The sequence below is a fragment of the Gavia stellata genome, chromosome 7 (genome assembly GCF_030936135.1).
Source record: "Gavia stellata isolate bGavSte3 chromosome 7, bGavSte3.hap2, whole genome shotgun sequence".
NCBI lineage: Eukaryota > Metazoa > Chordata > Aves > Gaviiformes > Gaviidae > Gavia > Gavia stellata.
The window spans coordinates 13161616-13182415 of record NC_082600.1 but is presented as its reverse complement, the minus strand read 5'-3'; the positions used below and the strand labels follow the sequence as shown (position 1 = coordinate 13182415).

The 20800-nt window shown below is 44.6% G+C and overlaps 1 protein-coding gene across 1 annotated transcript in view; it reads left to right on the top strand.

Annotated features, from left to right (window-relative positions):
- Positions 1 to 20800, top strand: part of RCOR1 (REST corepressor 1) — an 86711-nt gene that overhangs the window by 44004 nt on the left and 21907 nt on the right. The window contains exon 4 of the mRNA XM_059819301.1: positions 17993 to 18045. Coding sequence (XP_059675284.1) covers positions 17993 to 18045 — 53 coding nt within the window. The remainder of the gene's footprint in view (positions 1 to 17992; positions 18046 to 20800) is intronic.

Here is a 20800-nt window from a genome sequence, read left to right as displayed (position 1 = left end):
TGTCTAGCTACAGTTCTCATGAATAAGTAGGACTCCTTGATTAAAGGGCTGCATTTTGAATGCAGTAACTAAACCTAAGTGCTTTTTGGGTAGGGAGCTGAAAGGAGCTATTTTTGACTTTGTGCTCTTACCTTTTTTCCTCCTTTCTGATTCTGGGACCAAGAATAAGAGCCTTGCCTTCCTGTTCCTCTGCAGTTGTTTGTGGTGGCACTATTAAGTTGAACCTGGTTTTCCCCTTGACCCAAGGGCTAAGATGCATCACAACACACTTGCAAGGATGCAGTGGCGTTTGCAAATTAAGGCAGCAGAGATTGTGCACAAACTGGCTCTGTCATGAAAGGGCTGGGCTCTGCCCTGGGGCATTTGTTCCACTGAGCAAGTTGCCCCTTAAATTACAGAAAGATGAAGGTACTGCGATCTACAGATAAAAAGGGCTTTGCAGCAATCATGTCTGCCTTCTCTCCTACCAGTGGTGTCTTGTCTGCTCCCTGCTAGCTATTGGATGCTGAACTGAATAAGACTGGTGAGGAGGGATATATTTGACAGTTGTCTACAGCTAGAAACATCTAAAAAGGTATGAGAGCAAGAAACTGTTGCCTCCACCAAAAGGAATGTTCATGGGTTGTCTGTGACAGAGGATTTCTGTAGCTGCTTCTCAAGTCTGAGAGTCTTTTGAATCTCAGCTCAGCTTTGGAACATTTAACTCCTGCCTGATAGGAAACAGGTTTCCTGGAGAGGGAAGAGAGAATGGAGGAGGAAAAGGAGTGAAGATATGTGGAAATGAGTAAAATAATCTGTGACAATTGGTACAAAAATATGCAAGGATATTACAGAGCATAAAAAGGATATAATATCTGCTAAGATGATGTCATGAACCTAAGAGGTATTTTAAAATGTAGTATGACATTGATAAATAAAAACTAGGTGGCAGTTGACTTGCTGGTACAATAAAAAGGTTGGGAAAAACAATATGAATATAAGAAGGCAAGAAATTTCTCAAAAGACTCGAAATTTTAGTAAGAGTGTAGGCTCATGAATGATTTCACCTTCCAAAAAAGGTACAGAAAATAAAGACTTCATATGGTGTTTGGGGGAGAGAGGTACGATGCTCTTGTGCCATACGTGACACACAAAATATCTCCCAGGCACCTAATTGGTATAGAGGGATGGAGTTGTGAAATTTAGCATGTAGTAGTAGTAAAAAAAAAACAAAGGAGCATTGGGAGAGATGGCTGAGGGGATCTTGCGAGTGGGCTGGTTGGTCACTGCTTTGTCTTGTGTCAGTTTGAGCTGCCGCTACCGAAAGGTATCAGTTATGCCAGGTAGAGACAGGAGTTACTTAAAAATGAACTGTGAAAAACAAATCCTGCTGAAGGTGGCTGCTTTTGTTCTTTTTGAGACTAGAAATGGATTGATCAGTAGAAATAACTTTATAGCTCTAATGTATTCAGCCAGCTGTTAGGCATTGATTTGCTACTGCATGAGTCTCATTCAATTCCCCTTCCTTTCAAAAGATGGGAACCTCCTCCAAAACACCAGTGCTCTGCAATGGCTGTAGAGCACTTACTAAATGTATTACGAGTGGAGTTCTCTGTTCTGTTTTATGGTTTATGAAGAAAGAACATCAGGGGACAGGAGGTCTCTTCAGTTCACAGGAGGTCTCAAGTTCACTGACAGGTCTTGGCATTGTTGATAGTGAATCCTAATTAAATGGGGTCTGTGGGGATGTTAAGAGGACTGGTGATGATCAACATTTCCATCAGTGATATGGGAATTGATACAGAATTGCTGTGGAAAGAAATTGAGGATGAGCCATAGCCTGACAGGATGGTAAATAAAATGAATCCTACCGATAGTCTTGTAGAGTGCTTTGGGTCTTTTCTAACTTGAATTGATGCCAATGCAATGGGCTCTTAATGACCCAACTGCAGGGTTATGAATCTCAGGACTGAACACTCTGGCCTTATCTTCTGCATCAAGGCTGATGTTTGGAAGGAAATGGCTTGGAGACCAATTTTGGGGACACGGTGGGCAGGTAATCTGACAAAGCGTCCTGGTGTCCTGCTTGACCCAATGGATTATGTGGGTGTAAAGAGAGTGAGGTAGACGCTGGAACGGTTTGCTGCCTCTGCACCCGGCAGCATTCAAGAAAATGAACCTCAGAATAGTGGCTTTAGTGTTGAAAAACTGAGGAAAGAATGGAGATGGGAGCTACTGAAACGTTTTAGAAACTGAGGACGAAGCAAACTCCGTCTGTTTAGCTTACTGAAAAGAGACTGAAAGGGGACTCTTGTCAATTATTTTCTCAAAGGGAAATTTTGACATAGTAAGAGACGTGCATAATACAAATAAATGGCTACAAAATAAGTCCATGTGGACTGGAATGAAATGCCTGAGTGTGTGGGGTTTTTTTTGTGACTGACTATTGGAATTTATCCAGGGAAGTGATGGATTCTTTTATTTCTTGATGCCTTTTTTTAAACCATAGGTTTTTGTGACGTGTGTGTTACTCTTGGTGGGAGGAATCATTGGCAGTGTGAAAAGGCAAGTGGAAGGAGCTGTGGTCTCCAGGAGGTTGGTGTAGCCCCTTGGGCTGCAAGTACTATGAATCCTAGCTAGCACATACATTCTTAATATTGCTGTTCAGGTTGAAGTGTGGGTGAACAAATCCTTCCAGTCAGCAGCATGTTGGTACCTGTGTCTAGTTACTTTCATTTGTACTCCAAAGCCTTTAATCCATCCTGTGCCTGTTCTTCTGGTGAAGTCTTTAAAAGTCACAGGACTCTGTTTCTGTGGCTGGGGCTCAATGTGAAGATGGAATTTAGTGCAGCACACATCAGCTGTCAGATGAGAGTGAACTGGTAGCTCTCGTAAGCAGGACAGTTCTGTGCAATCAGTGAAACTCTTGGAAGCCACCTCTGTTAAAGGTGAATCTGTGCTACAAAACACTGTGAGCAGATCTGTGACAATGCTCAGAGCAACACACACCAATGGGTTTGGCAGAAGGCTGGCCAAACTGGCGGAGTTTGTGGGAGAGTCCTCTGTGAGCTGCTGAAATGAGTCCTGGAAAGACCAGTGTGTCAGCCAAGACCTGGTGGATATCTGCATACCTGATGCTCCAGGCTCATACAATTAGTTAAAGCTTCTTTGGGTCCTATGCACCCTATATGCTGGAGCAATGTTTTAATCACATTGGAGAAGCCTTTTGCCTGGATGCCACGAAATGATGGATATGGTAGAAAAGGTTAAAACAAACAAAAGTGTGTGTTGGCACATCGATCAATTTTTTATCTTGTGTCTTGTTAACCATTAATCCTGGGTACAAACCACTTGCTGCCTTGTGTGTATTAATACCAAAGTGGAATGCTGCCAGCATGTTCCGTATCTACTGCCAGACTTCTGCCTTTGAGGGGTCACTGGCATAGCAGTTGCCACTATTAGTGACTAGTTCACACAGTTAGCAAAAATCTAGAAGTTTGTCCTGTCTCTTTTGAAGAAGAAAGAAAGAATTATTGTGCAGTAACTGAACATTTGGACTTAAAATAACTGTGCTCCCCTTCCAGCTCTGCTCCAAATACCCCATGTGCTGTGGCTGGTGTCACACCTCTTACAAAGAGCCTGCTCTCAAAATGAGACTCCTGACAGGCTCTCTGAGGATTTGGTGCCACGGAGGGCAACTGTTCTGGCTGTGCTGGGACGCTGTCAAGGAGGGCGGGGAAGGAGACCGGGAGAGAGGAGGAGGAGTGAGGTCTTGAGCAAGGTGACATTGAGGAGTAGGAACAGCTAGGTGGAAGACAGGCATCTGCTCTCCTTGAGTGGCAGGTGGGGAGGGAGGGGAGAAATAGTGAAAAATGCATTGTAATGATGCTGTGGAAATCTTGCACAGGATAGAGCTAGGCCAGCATGAGGCTATTAATAAAACAGCAGTGTCTCTCTCTGCCAAGTATGCCAATGGGTGGAACCATAAAAATGACACTGGGTTGGTTTAGAAATGAGCAAGTGCTGGCATGCTGCAGCTGCCCAGGAGCAAGGGATGGAAACCAGGCGGGAGGATAGGATGTGATGATTGGGTTTTTATGTATCTGCAGTTCAAAGGTGAACTGCAAGAGGAGAAAGATGTATTGTTTTGCTAGTGATAAGCTCTGGTTTGAAAGTAATTTTTCTGCTCTCTTTCTGACAGAGTATGTGTGCTGCTAGTTGAGAGTTTTGGTTTCTCACTGATGTCTTGGTGGGTCTCTCCGTTGGGTTTATGGGGTGTCATTGAAGAGGCAGGCCCTGTCCCTAAAGCCCCTAGGACAGTGGGTTGTGGATGGCAGCTGAGCCCCCTAGTCTTGCTGTGCTGCTTCTGTTTGACCCGATAGTTGATCGGCCTGCCAATTTTGGATGCTCATCAGTCCCTCCCTCCCTTAGCCTGTGGCATCTCTTCCTTCAAGGCTGCAGCTGGCTCCCTGCTTTACATTATGCCTGCCTTGGTGCACTTGAAGAGAATTTAGACAGCCTCCTTCACCCTACTGAGGGGAGGTAGAAGTGCCCAGGGGACATGGGGACAGAGGAGTGCCAGAATTAAGTGAAGCAGTGAGTGCTCCAACATCCTCTTGGTGTGCTTGGCCAAATCCTGTGGCTGGGGGAAAAGGGAGGGGGTCCCTAAATGTGCTGCAAAACCTGATGCTGGGAAGGCAGCAATGTGCCAGCTGAGGCTCTGATGGAGGAAGAAGTGCTGGTTGCTATGGTTACTAAGGATATTAACCCCATGGTGTCTGGATGGGCAAGGTTTAGTTAACTGTGCTACAGGCTGGGTAACGGTTTGGGAGCATGGAGCAGCAGTACTCCACCCTAAGACGCTATGAGTTGGCATTCAGGATCTCAAAAGCCTATGTCCCAACCAAGTCTGTAAGTGTGTCCTGGTCATTAGTGTGTCAACAGCCTTCTTTGGGTGAGAGTGAGTTTTGGTAGTTGTCCTCTGTTGCGAAGGTGAGGTAAATCCCAAAATTTCTGAGGGCTGGTTGCAGGTTTAAGTTGTTAGGGTTTGTCTCCAGCTGTAGTTCAAGGGGTAATCTTTGCATAGAATAGGCTATGATTATTCTTCAGTTTCTCGTTTAAAGGGGATGTTAAACAAGCTTGGAAATCACCTTTGTCTGAATTTTCTGACTTAAAGTAACTGCCAGAGGACAGGAAAATGTTTGTCTTCCCAAGTTGCTGAGTGTGTCTAATCATGCTTTGTGTGGCAGGTCTGTTTTCACTGGGTAGCTGAGCCATAGCTGTTTTAAGAAGGGCTTCTGCTTGGACATATTCTTTCCCCCTTGGCTCACTGATTTTGGCCTGTGAATTCTGTGGACGTACGACTTGTCGACATCAACTATTGTCATCAGTTCTCATTTTCCTTGTGGTGTAGGGTGCCTTAGCAATAAATAAATGTGTGTAGAAAACCACAAATGGGATGGGGTAGACTGGGGAAAGTGTTGATTTAAAAATCTCCCTTTTAGAAAATGAAGCCCCTATTTAACAGGATGCATTTAAAATGGAAGAGATTAATGCTTCAGAGGTACCCAGGAGCCACCCCCTTCCTGGTGCGCAGGCGTCCCTGCCCTGGGCAGTAGCAGCGAGGGAGAGGATGTACTCTGGTGTGCATTCAGCATCAGCAAAGCTGCTTTTAAAATCCCTCCTCTCCATCATGCTATAAGCAGGATCCTTGAAACAGCTGGAATTGTGGTTTGGTTTTTTGGGTCCCTTCTGCCCTCCAACCCCTATCGTTTCTGTGACCCGGTTTATAATAACCCCATGAAAGGTTGTGTTGGTGCTCAGTGAGAGTGCAGCCACCTTGATCAGGTATGGGAGAGTGGGAGCTGCTTAGACTTTGCCACTGGAGAGAAAAGTATTGTTGAACTCTTAGCCGAGCTTATACTTTTTTGTGGCTGGCTAAGTGCTGTGGGAGGTCTTGAAAGATGGAGTGTATGTATTGTGCTTTTCTTGTTTGGGGTTTTCCTGCTTGTTTGTGTCTGAGGTTTTTTGTTGAGGTGGGGTTTTTTGGTAGTAGGAAAAGTGTTAGCCTTAAATAGCTGCCCGGTGGAGCCAAGAATTCCAAGTCTGAGGGGTGGACTTCAGGGGTTATAATTCTTGCCTGAAGCTAGGTGCTTACCTTTTGTCACTCAAGTGAAGATAGCAAAAAACCTACTTATGACTTTGTTGTTTGTATGTGCTCCTTCCCTAGAAATACCAGTTTGTTGGCTGTCCCAGTGACAGCAAAAAGGATTAATGGAAAAGCAGAATTGGGTTTATGTTTATCCCTAATCCAAATCTCATATTATGCATTGAACCTGGCAGCTGTGAAGCTTGGATGCAAATACAGTAGTTGAAGAATACAACTCCATGAATTCAGAAATGAGAGAACTGGTGTTTAATTTAAGATTCTGCTTGAGTTTAGCTGTAGAAATAATACAGTCATGGCCACTTCTCCTGGCAGCTGCAGTTGCTGCACTTCAGAAAATGCTCAAAATATGAAGGTGAATGGATGCAGATTTCATTTTAGCTGAGGCAACTTTTGATGCTTATAGTAGCAATAATGCGAACGGCAAAAAGAAGATACCAGGCTTCAAAGGCTATGGGTGTATCCCAGAAATGGCTGAGTTGCCTCAAACTTAGCTGCAGTTTCCCCTTTGTCATCTGCTGTGCTAGTTGCTGTTGCAATGCTGTGTGGAAATCTCAGAGCAGCTCTTTCATCATTACTGCTGCAGGTTGATATTTCTGGATCCTGAATGCATATTTAAATTAAGATGAGGTTTTAACCCTTTCACAGCAGTGGTTTGTATTGGAGCCAGGAAAGCAGTTAAGTTTGAAAGGACTAGGGTGTGTGTTTGGGATGGATTTCACCCAAGGTAACACAAACAAAAAGGATGTCTTATCTAAGGTAGCTGTGTTATCCTGGAGGAGTTTTTGCTGCTGTATTCTTGGGGGGGGGGGGGGGCTGAGGGACGACACGGCAGTCACCAGTTTCTTCATGTGCCTTGTTCTCTCCTGCCACCTGTTTGTTCCTCCTTTTTACTGCAGTGTGAAACAGGCCTTCTCCAAACATGTCGAGATGACCCAGTTTGAAAATGCTGGCTACCACTACTGTTGCTGCTGCAGGGATTGAACTAGTGCTGGTGCTAGGAAGCAGCTTTTTTCCTAAGAGAAGTTTAGAGAGAAGATGCCATGGATGTAATGGAGTGATGATAGCAGTGTTAAGAGTTACCCTGACAGTGAGCCTTGATCTGAAACACGTTTTGGAGCAGTCTTAGCCAGCCTGATAGGCGTTGTGTGAGTTGTAGGACCAGTATGACAAGAACCAGCAGGCTGCAGCTACATTGTGCTGCTTGGACTCAGCCCTGGGACAGGCTGAGTGCACTCCAGTCTTGCTGGTCTTGGTGGGAATGGCAGGCTTAAGGCATTTCAGAGGACTAGGCCTTTTTTCCTGACTTCTTAGTCTCTTACTGTAGCTGTGAGGGAAAAATAAGAAGGATCAGGGAACTAGAAGGTAACTTTTTTATTTATTTATTTCCTTAGAGCAAGGTTAGTCAGCAAATGCACCAACTTTTACATGTTTATAGGGATGTGATGGGAGCTCTGTGCAGGCAGGGAGGAGTTCTTGTGGGCTATGTCCTCCACTAAGGAATGCTCGAAGAGGTCATGGTCATAACAGCTTGCTGTGGTGAGGTCATATGTTGCTGAGTGTGATCTTTACAGATGTGCTAGTGCAGGAGGCAGACCAGCTAGGCTTTCTCAAGGACATGTGCCAGAGCTTCCCTCACCATAATGTGTTTGCTGTGGCATTATTTGCTCTAATTAGGAACCACTCCCACTAGTTATTTTTTCCGAACTCTGTATTAGGTTACTTTCCTGATCATGTGCTTCTCGTGCAGATTTGTATTATAGTAGTGTAGTAGCACTGCAAGAATTAGCAGTAATACATGATAACTTCTCAATAAGGACTGGGCTTCTAAATTCTGGCTAAAAGCCGTGACCCCCTACCACTGATACTCCAGAATCTAGTTAGTGACGGTTTATCATAGGCTTTTGTGCTCTTAGGATCAGTCTTGAAGGATGAGGGCCTGTATGTAATCCATCTTTCAGCATGTGCTGTGTGGGTCTGTAACTTGACTTTTTCTAAATTGGCTTAATTTATGTATTTTTGAATACCTTAATGTCTGTCAACATAACACTAATACTTTGGTTTAGAGGCTACTATAAAGCTTATGTTGTCCAAGATCTGACTGTTTAAGCTTGCTGTCTTTCTGCATGGACTTCTTGGAGGGTTCAAAAACATTTCTTTGTATCTCTCTGATTTCAGACCTGTAGGAAGTAAACAAGTGCAAGAATGGATATATTGAGAGTTAGTGTCTTCCGAAGGCTGGCCTGCCTACAGTAGGGCAATCCGTATGAGTTTTTCCCATAGGTAGCTTCTGATCTCCAGTGGAGAAAGGGCTTTTCACCTAAACCTCTGTTTATTGCCCAGGTTCTCATGTTGTGTTGGGTAAGATACCAGGAATTTCATGAACCACTGCACCTTAACCTGCAGTAGATGCTTGTTTATGTTGCCTTAGTTCATGGCCTGCCTTTTTAAGTGATGAAGCAGCTGCTTAATCAAGCAGCCGTATTGTTCTTGCAGGAAGCAGGAATAGGAACTTTCAGGAGAGGGATGGGGCAGACAGTTGGGGGACAGAGCCATGACCACTCTCAAGATAAGCTGTTCCCTTTAGGTTGTGCAGCACTCTGTGCATTGGAAGTGTTTTGTCTTGTCTCCATTGTTCTGCTTCCCACTAACTTGCTCACATGCAGCTAATGTGAAAGTGAGGAAAACAGAGTCTTTCAAAACAAGTTTGAGACCCAATTTTTCATTCTTAGCACCCAGGTGCAGTAGTGGAGCTGGGGGAAGGCCCTTGCCTTCTCAGGAGGGGCCAGCCTCAAATATCTGAAAATAGGTTTTTAACCATAGATGTAGAAGGAACAAAATCAACTCAGTAATACTTCAGAAAATACAACTGAAGGATTAGTTCCCTTCTGACATCAGGCTGCCTTCACTTAGTCTCTATCATTCTTCATTTGATTTTGCTAGAAGCAAGTTTCGTGCAACTTGTTCGTGAGTGCAGAGACCACCTGGGCTGCTGAGACTCTTATGTTACTTATATAGCTGAGCTTGGAAGTGGGTGGGGGGGGCAGCTGTAAAAAATAAGTAAGATCATAAGTGGTGCTTTTGTGACCTGACCGCTTACCATTCAGGATCACGGGGTTCCCCTGTTCCAGCTGCTGAGGAGCTGGATGTGGGCAATTATCCCTGGAGGTTCTCTCCCCCTTGTGAGCAGCTCCTGGCTCTCAGCATGTTTGCTGAGGGCAGCTCCTCTGTGTGACTCCACTCACTCCTTCCTTTTCCTGCCTGCTGGCTTGCCAGATACTTCCTTTCTGCCCAAGTGGCATCCTTCAAGGAGGTAGCTAGGGGACAAATTGATCATTTCTTTTGCTTTTGTATCCATTATAAAGGGGGTCAGCATGGCTTCTACTCTCTTGTCATACGCTTTATCAGCGACAATAATAATGAGCTGTAATTTAACCTGATGGCCATTCTGCTCCCACACACCCCTTGTGTGTGTGCCCTCATGCTGCACAAAGACCCTGTGTCGTGGGGTAGTGGAGTTACCCATGCTGTTTAGAAAGCTTGACTCTGTATCAGTGCTTTTATTAGTTTGCATTCCTACTACAATGGGGAATATAACAGTTCTAGTTTTAGACAGGAGCTTTCAAAACCTTGTGGAGGGTGGAAAATGGACCTTGTCGAAGGTTTCGCCCTCTTCAGAGGGCTTTGAGTCTGGATATTCCTTGGTGGCTTCTGAAGTTGATTGACAGTAGGTTGCTTGGCCAAGCTTTATGGTACTCCACGCTGACTGTTTTGCAGACCAAGAATTTCAGCATATATAGCATGACTTGGATGAAGAGCTGAGAATGTTCCTAGGTAGAGTACTAAAGCCTTGTATCAGACTGCTTGTAGTCTGAAACTGAGGTCTCCCATACTGACTCTGTCATCAGTGTGTGTCAAACTGTATTTTTTCAAATTAGTGAGTCTGGCTTTTGGAAAGAATGCGTTGGATCAGGCATTCTCAAGGAGTGCAAAAAATAATCTCTGTAAGAAAATCTGCACGAGGGAGGTTTCTTATGATCCAAGTTACCATCTTCTGCAGTGAACTATCTGATCAAATAATTTTTTTAATATTCTACCCCTTGTCACAACTGTATTGCTGTTGCTGCTTGCATTGCTTGGGCATGTTGCTGCCTGTAGTTGAAGTATATAATCTGAGGCTATAACCTCTCAGTAGAGTTAACTCAAGACATGGTTTGACAGCAAAATAAATCTGGCTTTAGGGCTCCTCAGACTGAATTGAGAGCACTGTGCTGAATAATGTAAAGAGCTGTTCTGCTGTAAACTCCCTTTGTTGTTCAGGCAGGTGCTCTATGCATTTATCCTGTCTGTAACTTCCTGTCTGTCTTGGAAGGTCATATGTGGGAACAAGTATTCCCTCCCTGCCAGAAGCTACTGTGTACTGGTTTTATATTTGTACATGGGCTTCAGACCCCATATCAAGTGCTGTAGCTAATTACATTTAATATAGTCCAGTGCCTGTGTCTGATTTAGGGTCAGCTTTGCACAGCTGAATGATCCAGTCATGCTCAGATCCTATGGTCACAGATTAGGTCCCCAGGTGATCTGATGTGGCTCTGCGTATTCTGTGCCTGGGTTCCAGAAGTAGTGTTTCCTCTTTGCTACACTGCCCTGTCAGATCTCCCTTGTTCCCTTCTCTACCACGGAGATATGGGCTTGTGGTACCCAGGGCTCTGTAGATACTGAAAGCTGTGCCGCTCCTCTAGTAAAGTGGTGTTCATTGCTATGGCAGAGCAAATTTCTGGCTGAAGGGTAAATGTGATGGGCATGTAAGAAGCAGTCCAATGGGTCCTCCATGGATATCCTTAAATGGGCAACCACATGGCCTTTCCAAGGGAGAACAGCAGCAGCATCAGAGAGAAAGAAGCAAGAGAGCATCAGCCGGCTGGCTTTTCTTACGGCAATTCTCATTAATATACCACCCCACATATATACACAGTGTGTTGAGCCTTTTCTTGATGTGATAGTGTCAGCTGAGGGTACAACTTTAGAAAAGAGCCCACGTTGGTAAAAGCTTTAAAAGAAACACATGTATGCTAGCAAAAGGCCTTTCTTGGTAAACAGTTTAAAATAGTTTTGGCAAGCTACAAAAACTATGTTAGGTTTGTCAGTACACCTGTGTCTGCAGTACAGCTTTCTTGCTGGCATAGCAAAATCTAAAGGCAGATGAGTCAGGTCTTTAACCATCACTGGAGCTTCAACTTTGGACTTGCCCTGAGATATAGGCTGTGCTAAAGAGCAGCATTGAAAGTAAAAAAAGGGAAATAGGTGTGTTTCTTTGTTAGCTTTTTAGTGTGCACTGCTTGGGTGGTTGCCTCTGTGTGAGAAAAGAAGCTTTTGGTGGGTATCAGAGCTTTTAAAAGGATAAATCTCACAGCAATGAGGCACTCCATTTTATTCTTTTTCTGCTCTCTGAGGCTGCAGCTTCCTGGCTCCAGGTGTGGTTCCATGAGCAACTCTTTCTTCACCATTGTTAGTTGACATAGCCATGCCTGTTCCTGCCCACCTGCTCATCCCTGCTGCTGTGCTGTGCTGGGGTGAGGAATGAGTTGTGCTTTTGGCTGAGCCAGTCTCATCCCTCCCTGGAACTAGGAGGGCTCATCTCTTCTCAGGCTTGTGTAACCTCTCAGCAAAGTGATTTTTATATGGTATGCAACCATATAAAAAGTGTAAAACTACTTGTTTTATGAATAGCATGCAGCTTTGGTGGTGGGCAGCCTGTGTAGCTAGGGCTGGTGACAGAAGAGTTTGAGACTGTCCCTCCTGGTAGGTGAGAGCATCTCCATACTTTCAACGACCACCACTCACTCAGTGCTTGTATGGCTTCACTGCCACTTGGGTGAGGGAGCTAACGCAGCAGGAGAGGGTTGGTTGTTTTTCAGGTGGAACAGTTTCCCAGTCTGGTTCCCTGGGGGTCCAGGCAAATGTTTCCGCTCCCAAGCGGGAAAAGGTGGCTGGAGGCTAGGGGTGCTTAATCTGGCACTGCTGTCAAGGGAGACTTCTAATGCAATGACACCCTATGGTCCTTGGTATGTGGACAAGAGATGATATACAAGTAAAATGTGAGCTACAGGGAGGTAAGTGAGTGGGAGGTTGAGAGATACTGTGGAGTCATGTTACTCAAGGTACCCTGCCCTGCTGTGGGGTATTTTCTCTTGCTCCTATTCAGGTAAACTTCTCCAGCTAAGGTTGGTTTTCTTTTGCCTTGCAGTTGCATCCAGACTTTTCCCTCACCTGCTGTGGATGCAATGGAGTTGAGGCTTAAATCTTCTTGTGCCTTCAGCTGCATGAAGTAATTCTTAAGTAGCCTTTGTCTGTGTAACTAGTGCTCTCTGTTTGTAGAAACACTGTTAAAGGAAGTTGTATGCCTGCCCAGGTGGGTGCAGCAGCAGGCACAAAACATGGCTGTGCTCTGGCTCTCCGCTCCTCTCCTGCCTGTGACACACATCACATCTTGCCAAGAAGAGGAAATAGCTTTTTCCAAGGCAGAAGACCCTTTTAAATAGGCGGGTTTAATTTTCTTTTAAGTGATTCTGCCCAGAAAACGTGGTCAAACCACCTCGCTTTGATCTCTGCCTGCTCCCCCCTGCCTCCTGTTGCAGCTGGCTTTAGTGAGGCACTTGTCCAAACTCTTGTCCTTTTTGCGGCTTCCTCTTCTGTGCTGGGACCACGAGGTGGCAGGATTGTTCCACCGATGCTGCGAGGGTGGCGGGACAGCAATGCAGCTGCTCATTTTTATAGCCAAGGCAAAAACTGTGCTTAGTTGTTTGCGTACTGTCATAATTGTGTTTTGAAATTTGGAAGAATTTCACATGTATGTGTCTACTCCATGCTCCTTATTTTCTTTTATGTAACATTGATTTATTCTGGGTCTTTACTTTTTTTCTTCCTGTTCTCAAGGGAGATGGAGGGGAGGGGGAGCTATACAGCAACATCCAGAATTCCTCATAGATTCCAGCATTGATCAAACCCTGTGAAGCACATTACCGAGGCTGTGAAGGCTGCTGCTTTTGTCCTCATTTCACCCCGTTCTGTCAGGGTATTGCATCACGTAATATGCAAAGTGTTCAGAGCTCCTGCAGTACCCCAGTAATAGGGGTGAACTGAGGTTGCAGCAACAGCTCTACCTCTGCATTCCTGTTGCTTTCTATAGGCTTTAGCACACTTGCTTCTGCTGCAAACCTTCCTTGGGGTCACTGAGTCTACTAAACGTGATGCGATGCTTGTGGGGTCATTAAGAAGCAATTTGGGTAGGGGGGAGAAATTCTCTGGGAAGACCCACTTGGAGAGATCGTTTAATCTGATCAAATGGTGATGAGGGGAGTCATTGCTTTCAGGCATTTCTCTTCTCGGAGTTCTCCTACCCCGCTGAAATTAATGCTCCTGTTTTTACATCTCTCAATTCACTGTTCTAGGATGCGGGACTGAAAATCAGCAATGCAGTTGTTTGCTCTTGTCTCTCCTTCCCTCTGTCAGCCAAGAGGGTCCCCTTTTGCCTCTAGTGAGGAATTCTTTTAGGAAGATGGTTAGCAGAAGAAAAGGGTGTATGAGAAAGATGGCTGGAAACAAGACCACAAAATTCAGGGGGTTGACAGCACCATTTTGGTCAGAAACTCTCCTCTCTAGATGGCGGTGGGGGAAGCATCTTTTTCTGCTTCTTTTTCCACTCCCTTTAATTTCCCTTGTCTCTTTGGCTGTGTTAGTGTTACATCCGGGGTCCTTTGGTCAGCTTATTGTAGACCTCACTTCTTGTATTAGGGAGAGGTGTTTTCTAGCATCTGAACACTCTGTGCTCCTCTTTGCTGATGACAATGTGTATGTGGGGCTCTGTTGCCTTTGAGTCTCTACCTTTTGTGCTACTTCTGCCTTCCTGAGCATGACTGGCAGTCAGGAAGGGGCTCTTTGGGGCAGTGCTCACTCCATTTTTGGGTGTGGGGCAGACAGGGGTGTCCTACTCATCCCCCACACAGCTAAAATGCATGCTGGAGAAGAAATGTAGCCAAATAGGTAAAGAAATATTAGTTTATGATTCTCTTCTCTGTCCCTCCTCCCATCTGGTTTCTAGTAGCAACAAGAGCCTTCACAGGAGCAATGCATCTCCTGTGTCACACGACTGTCTCTATTCAAGTATCGTTGTCTTTTTGGCCTGGTTTGTGCTGAAATATCTTTCCGGCATAGAGAAATGAGTTGGATGGGAGGGGAGGATGCTCTTGTCTGCCCTGTTTGGGGAAAAGTTATGCTGGTAGAAAGAGTGTGTGGTGGTGTAGTTTATGCTGGGGGAAATGGGATGGGATTGCTTTGCTGCTCTTGCTTATCCTCTTCTGGAAAGTAGCTGGCAAACTGTCTCTTCTGGTGTAAGCAGGGCTCTGCCCCAGGCTCCTCTGGCTCTGAACTCTGTCTAAACAGATTGCTGGGTTACATGTTAAGCGTGACTGAATGCCAGTGAAATGCAGTGGAGCAGAATTTCGTATGCCTGCTGCCCTGGACCCGCTAGAGGTGCGTGGGGAAGGCAGAGATGGAAGAGGGCACTTATTTATCTGGTGTGGCATGTGAAGCATTAAGCTTGTGGCAATTCCAGGCTCTACTGGTATGGGAGACTAAAGGGATCCTGTGACTCAGCTGGTGCCGTGCTCTTTCTTGCTCACTTCATACGGAGGGGAATGGTAAAGAAAGAGCAATCAGAAGGATTGCTCAAGGGACTGTCATACCTCTCAGATGGTGCAAGCATCAAAGTGAGTGAACCTGCAATAAGCCAAGAAATGACAAGCAGAATGGGCTAGATTGTCAGTAAGCAGGCAGGGAACAAGCCAAGAGTAGAGTACAATGGTGTACTCCTTGTCCTTCCTTGATCCACAAACACTCTTTTAGCGTGTAGAAGGAATATTCCTGTGTGCTCGTGGTCAGTTTACTGCCTTATTGCCTTTTTCTTATTTTTCTTTTCTCTTCCTCCACTGTAACAATGAAGTGTAACCCCACTGTGACAAGAAAAACATCCTGCCTTTCATGGTGTCCGATCACTCATAGTCTTCTGTTTGGCTCTCTGGTGTATTGACTTGATTCAAAAGAAATCCTATTGATATGGACAGACCTTGCTAATGTTCTTGTTCAGTTAGGAGAGAAAATGCTGTATGACTTTTTTTGGGGAGTGGGGAGCAAGGGGGAGGAAGTATGTTTTTGTTGCTTATAGCATCTCGCATAAGAAAGGTAATACGCTGGAAAGGAGAACGACCTCATCTCTTCTCTGTATATATTAAACAATAAGACGCTGAAGTCAAATCAGGAACTGTAGATCTTTCCACAGCGAAAACAAGCTAGTTAATGCAGCAGTACTTAGCATTCAAGAGCTTAAATCAGCCTTGGACTTCAGAGAATTCAACTCCTTTCCCTCCCCCTTCCTTCACCTCCCCCTTAGACAAAATATATAACGCTGCATGTGCAATGCCTATCCTGAGGAAGCAGAGAGCATTTAGTTGAAGTACAGGGAAATGCTGCACTTAGGGTTTCCTGGCACCCTTTGTTTTTTGGTGTGGTGTTAAAGTCTGGAAGCATCTGAAGTTGCTCTTCTGCCCACATTCTACTGATGTTCCCTGCCCTGCTTGGCATGTGGAGGGAAAGGATGGTGTGTAAGGAGGAGGCAGTTCCCTTCTCTGTCCCCATTTCCTCTGTGTGGTCCTACTGGATCATGTTCTCCTCTTGAGGTATGGTTTTGCAAGGTTTTTTTTTTCCCCCATGGCAAAGCTGACTTCCAAGGTTCCTACCCTTTGATAACCCTCAGGATGTTCTATTAGGCAATGCAGCAATTTCAGCCTAAGAAGTTTCTATCACTGTCCCAGTCACCTCCGCTGTCTGTGCAACTATTGTATTATGTTTGCCTTGTGCAAGAAAAGGTTGTTTGCAAGAAGGGATAGTTTTCATCCTGGTTATGGTCCTTAGACCATAACCATCCAGGTATGGTCCTTAAAAACAATTTATTGACTTGGAGTGGCAGATGCTTTTGTCCTGCAGGGGTGCAAATGAGGTTATGGCTACACCTCTCTCCAAAGGGCTAATAAAACTTTTACTGAATGTATCAAGAACATGGTCCAACAAACAGGTTTGTCAGCCCCTTGGGAGTCCCTGTTGTGTGCAGGTGGGAGCTTGGAGGAGCAAGAACCTCATGGAGTGTCCTTGCTAACATGGAACTGTGCCTGTATTTACTGCATGCTCTTCTCCTGCCACGATATATGGCTGTATTAATATTATCATGGACTTTTCCATGGCACTTAACAAAGCCCTCTTTTGCAACACCTTTTTGTGAAAATTAACTTAATGCATCTCCTTCTGAAATGAAGGGCTGGCATTGATATCACATGTCATATTGTCTAGTAAGAAGGGATGTCTACTTTAAGTATCTAGATTTAATTTCTTTGTATTGATGACAAGCTGAAAATAAGAGGCTGGTGCTCTCCTGCTGTGCATTTTCTGATCTATTCTTTCTGTTTTCCCAGTACCTTTTGAGTTCATTGCTTAGTTTGCTCAGCTGAAGGAAGAATTGAGGAGTGTCAGCTTGAAGGAAAGGCTTTAAGAAATGCTGTGCTATTAGAGACCAGAGACTCCATGCAAGAGTCCATAAAGACAGAAAACGTGGGAGAAGCACATTTGAGAGCTGAAGTTAATCATGAGCATGAGGCCCAAACTGTTGGAAATGTGGCTTCCTTAGCTGCAATGTGCACAGAACCATTTCCTTCCAGAAGTGCTGTGCATGCTCTCCATGAGTCAGGTGCTAAGCACAGGAATTTGCTTGCATCTGTCTCTGGGTATCTGCAGAGAAGGAAGGAGGAATGATTTTAGAGTTCATTGCTAAATGACTTGTCTTGAAGTCCAAAACTTGTAGAATAATGAGAATTCTGGCTGTGTGTACCAGTTCTAAGCCTTTCAGGGTACTAGCATGTTGGGGATCCTACAGATAACCAATGCTTCCAGCATCTTCCACTTCATTAGGTGAAGTAGGAGTCTCGCCTTTTAGCTTGTATTTTTTTTCTAAGGACATTATTATCATTACAGTGTGTTTAATAATGACCAAGCACAAGGGCACAGACTTCAGAACACCACCACTGGTACTGACATTGTTCCGGCCCTCTCAAATGGGTGCCGTTGGATATGATGTAAGCTCAGTCACTCGTACTGAAAGAGACATTTGGGTTTTAGTCCCATCTATACAAAATATAACTCCTCAGGGCATCTTCACATTGTAAAGGTTAAAAGCTCGTAGGGACCTAATAATACATAGAGGTGGGGTTTGGTCCAAGATAAAAATTGCTGAGGCAAAAGGGCTGAAAAATTTGCCAAGATATCTGCAGTGGTTGTGCAACACTAGGGGTCTGGCAGTATTGGAATGTATGGATTGTGTCTGGGGATTTTTGTTCTTAAGAAAACTGCCTTGGGGGATTAAAAAAACCAACTGACAAACAAACCCCTCCAAAAAGTAACTGAGACAGTAATGTCTATAGTTTTGGTGAATAGGTTCTGAAATATTATATGCTATGTTTCAGAAGTACTGGAACTGGATTGGGTATCATGCATCATTTAGGCTTGTTAAGGAAAATATGTAGTAGTTTGTCTGGTTTTGACTTGTTTTTCTTTTGTTTCCTTCCTTTCCTGAATTGTTGGAAACAGCAGCTATTCATGAGAGTTATCTGTGGAGGATGCAGTGACCATGACTGAAGTCAGCGCTGCAGGACTGGGTTTTAGACTGGAAAGGGGAAGGGAAGAGGAGATGAGATGAGATCATTCTGTGAAATGCTTTTATGCCTTCTCTTTGTTTTTCAGTGGATGAATATATTGCCATTGCTAAAGAGAAGCACGGATACAATATGGAGCAGGTAACAACCCTTTGAGTACTTTACTTTAAAATAATCTTTTTCAGCAGGTATTAAAACATGACTTAAAGTGACTGCCTAGAACTGCTTCTTCCCTTCTGTACTGTCTGTGTTTTTTTCCTCTCCTACTTCTAAAATTGACTGTTCCTAATAGTAACCTGTGCACTGGGGATATGGAGTTCACCCCTAGTTTTACATCAAGAGTCAAAAGAAGAAAAACAAAACCATTGTAATTTCTAATGGAGTTGGACCATGAGTAGTATGCTTCCTGTGGTGATTACCTCTTGAACACTTTCAGAACCCCTAAACAACTTTAAAAAGATTGGCTTGTCTTTGGACAGCTGTCTGATTGCATTGCAGTTTCCACTTGACTGCTCCATCTCTGCATCATGGAGGTCTTGGCAGTTATTAATGAACTATTGAACCATCATATGCTTTTCTGAGGCAAACCAATATCCACTGTTACTTACCTTTAAAACTGTGCTGCAAATCATTTTGCATTTCATAGATGAGCACCTCAGATGTCGGTGCAGTAGCACTGAATGACTTCAGCAGCTGTCCCTGAGGTTAGCCAGTGCCTTTAGTTTAGGGATGGAAATCCTGGTCTGAGGAACAGACCTCTCCTTTACTCCATGTGGTCTAGGATTGTGTACTAATCTTTCCTGTGTTAACTAACATCGATTTCAACACTCATCTGGGGAGATGAGTAGAGCTGTGCCTGGGAAGCTTTTCTTAATTCTGTGGAGTTTCCTTACGCACTGATACTTTCCAGAAAGGGAAGGTAGGGAATCTCATGACTTACTGTATTGGCAAATTATGTTCTGTCTCTACAAAGGGATTCTATGAAAACTTGAAGGTTTATGAAATTGTTCAGGGAAAGGCCGTGAGCATAGACACCAATGATTTGGATGGGCAAGGGTTTCTATTTAAATGACTCTGCTGTCATCTTTGAGTCAGACTTTCAGTGGTTGATACTCATATTCAAAAAGACTTCTTGTGGAACAAGAACATTGAAGTTGCAATAGCCAGCAAAATTTCCAGCAAAACCAGGAATGATCAGACTTGAATTCTAGCTTCTAAGAGCAGGAAACAGCAATAAAAGGAACACAAAGGCACCAAAAGGCTGCAAACTTAAATGAAAATAAGGATGGTAGCTTACTTCAGTTGAGATGGGTATATCCTAGTATTGGATATTGTGGGTAATATTTGCCAAAACACATGGTCTCAGGGTAGTAAAAACGGGTTTCATTATTTTAGTGGAGAAGTGTTGTTTGGAGAGTATAGACTGATCCAGATGACTCTTCAAAATGAAGCTTGTGATTTTTTAAAAATAAACTCTGAATTCTTGTCTTTTGAAAATCTTAAATTTGGCTAACAGAGATTTGCATTCATTTTAACATTGGAAATACAGACTTCCCGCTCCTTCCTTGAAGTCTTTCTCCCCATTTTTCTCCCCTCCTTTGTACAGAAGTAAAGTTACGGGACTCACCACACCATGATGTAAAGTGGCTGAGCAACTTGTAAAAATGTCCCTCCTAAAAACTTTCTCATTCCTTCCCTAGCACTCTCACATAATACTCTGGAGTTAAACATGTTTCCCAGGTCCTTTGGGATTTCCTAGACAGCTGCGCTAGGCACTTCCAGGAAATAACTGGAGAGGATCTATCCTCTATTGCTTTGGAAGGCACGCATTCATTTTGTATTATAGGGACAAGTGTCAAGGCTTTCAAATCAGGATGATTTGTTGTGTCCCCAAGGGACACTCTTCAGCAGGTATTATCAGAGTTGCTGTTGGCTGGGTAATGTGGACAAGCTAATACGGACTACCTGGAAGCCAATCGGAGCTCGCTTTAGCGTTTGGCCACTGTCTCTGGGCTTTGCTGGCTGAGGCAGCCCTTTCCCACACGTGCATCCCGACGACAGCTGGTCTTTTTGGACCCGTGTGCAGGTGGCTTGGCTGACAGTCATTGCACAGAGATTCCCGTTCTTCCATCTGTGCCCACCGCCCAAAACCTACCTTTGCAGACTAAGACATGCCAGTTTGTTGAAGGGAGTGGTGAGCTGTCTGGCAGGGCATCTGGGATGTGCGCTGGCACTTCTCTACTCAGCGGCTTTCCTGTCCAGCTGGCCACATCTGTACTGTATGCAGCTCCCATATCTCTGTCCTTTCTCTACCCTTGCCTGTGGCCGAGCATCCCATTGTTGGCTTTGCTGCTGTGGGATGATGGCTGGAGGATCAGGGCTGTGCTGGTGGGAGTCCCTGCAGCCTTGCCAGCTTGAGGGCAGGCGAAGGGCAGGCTCCATCAGGTGAGTGAGCTCTAGTAGTGCAAGTCTGCTTCAGCTGGTGTTGGCAAATTGTGGTAGGTGGGCTGAGCCACAGCAGTCACAGGCTTTTGGGAGCACTACAGCAAATCTGGCTGTGAGCTGTGCTCTCCTGCCAACCTGTGTCAGACGCCCTGGGATAAACAAAGCTAAAAAAGCTGTGTACTCAACCTGTGTATGAGTGCTGAGCTCTCCTAGGGCAGCATGGAGTGGAGGAGGAATACTGCTGTCCTGTTAAACAGGCCTATAAGGAAAACCTCTTTGTTTAACTCTTGCTTTGTGTAAGCAGCTGTTCCCTCAGCCTTCGCTAGCACCTTAGTGGTATTTAACACTACCCTGCCCTCCCAAAATGTCTCCCTCCTTGTATTTCCCTTGCTTTCTCACAGGGATATTTTGTACAGCTCATATCTGAAGCTGAGAGGGATGGCAGGGGAGA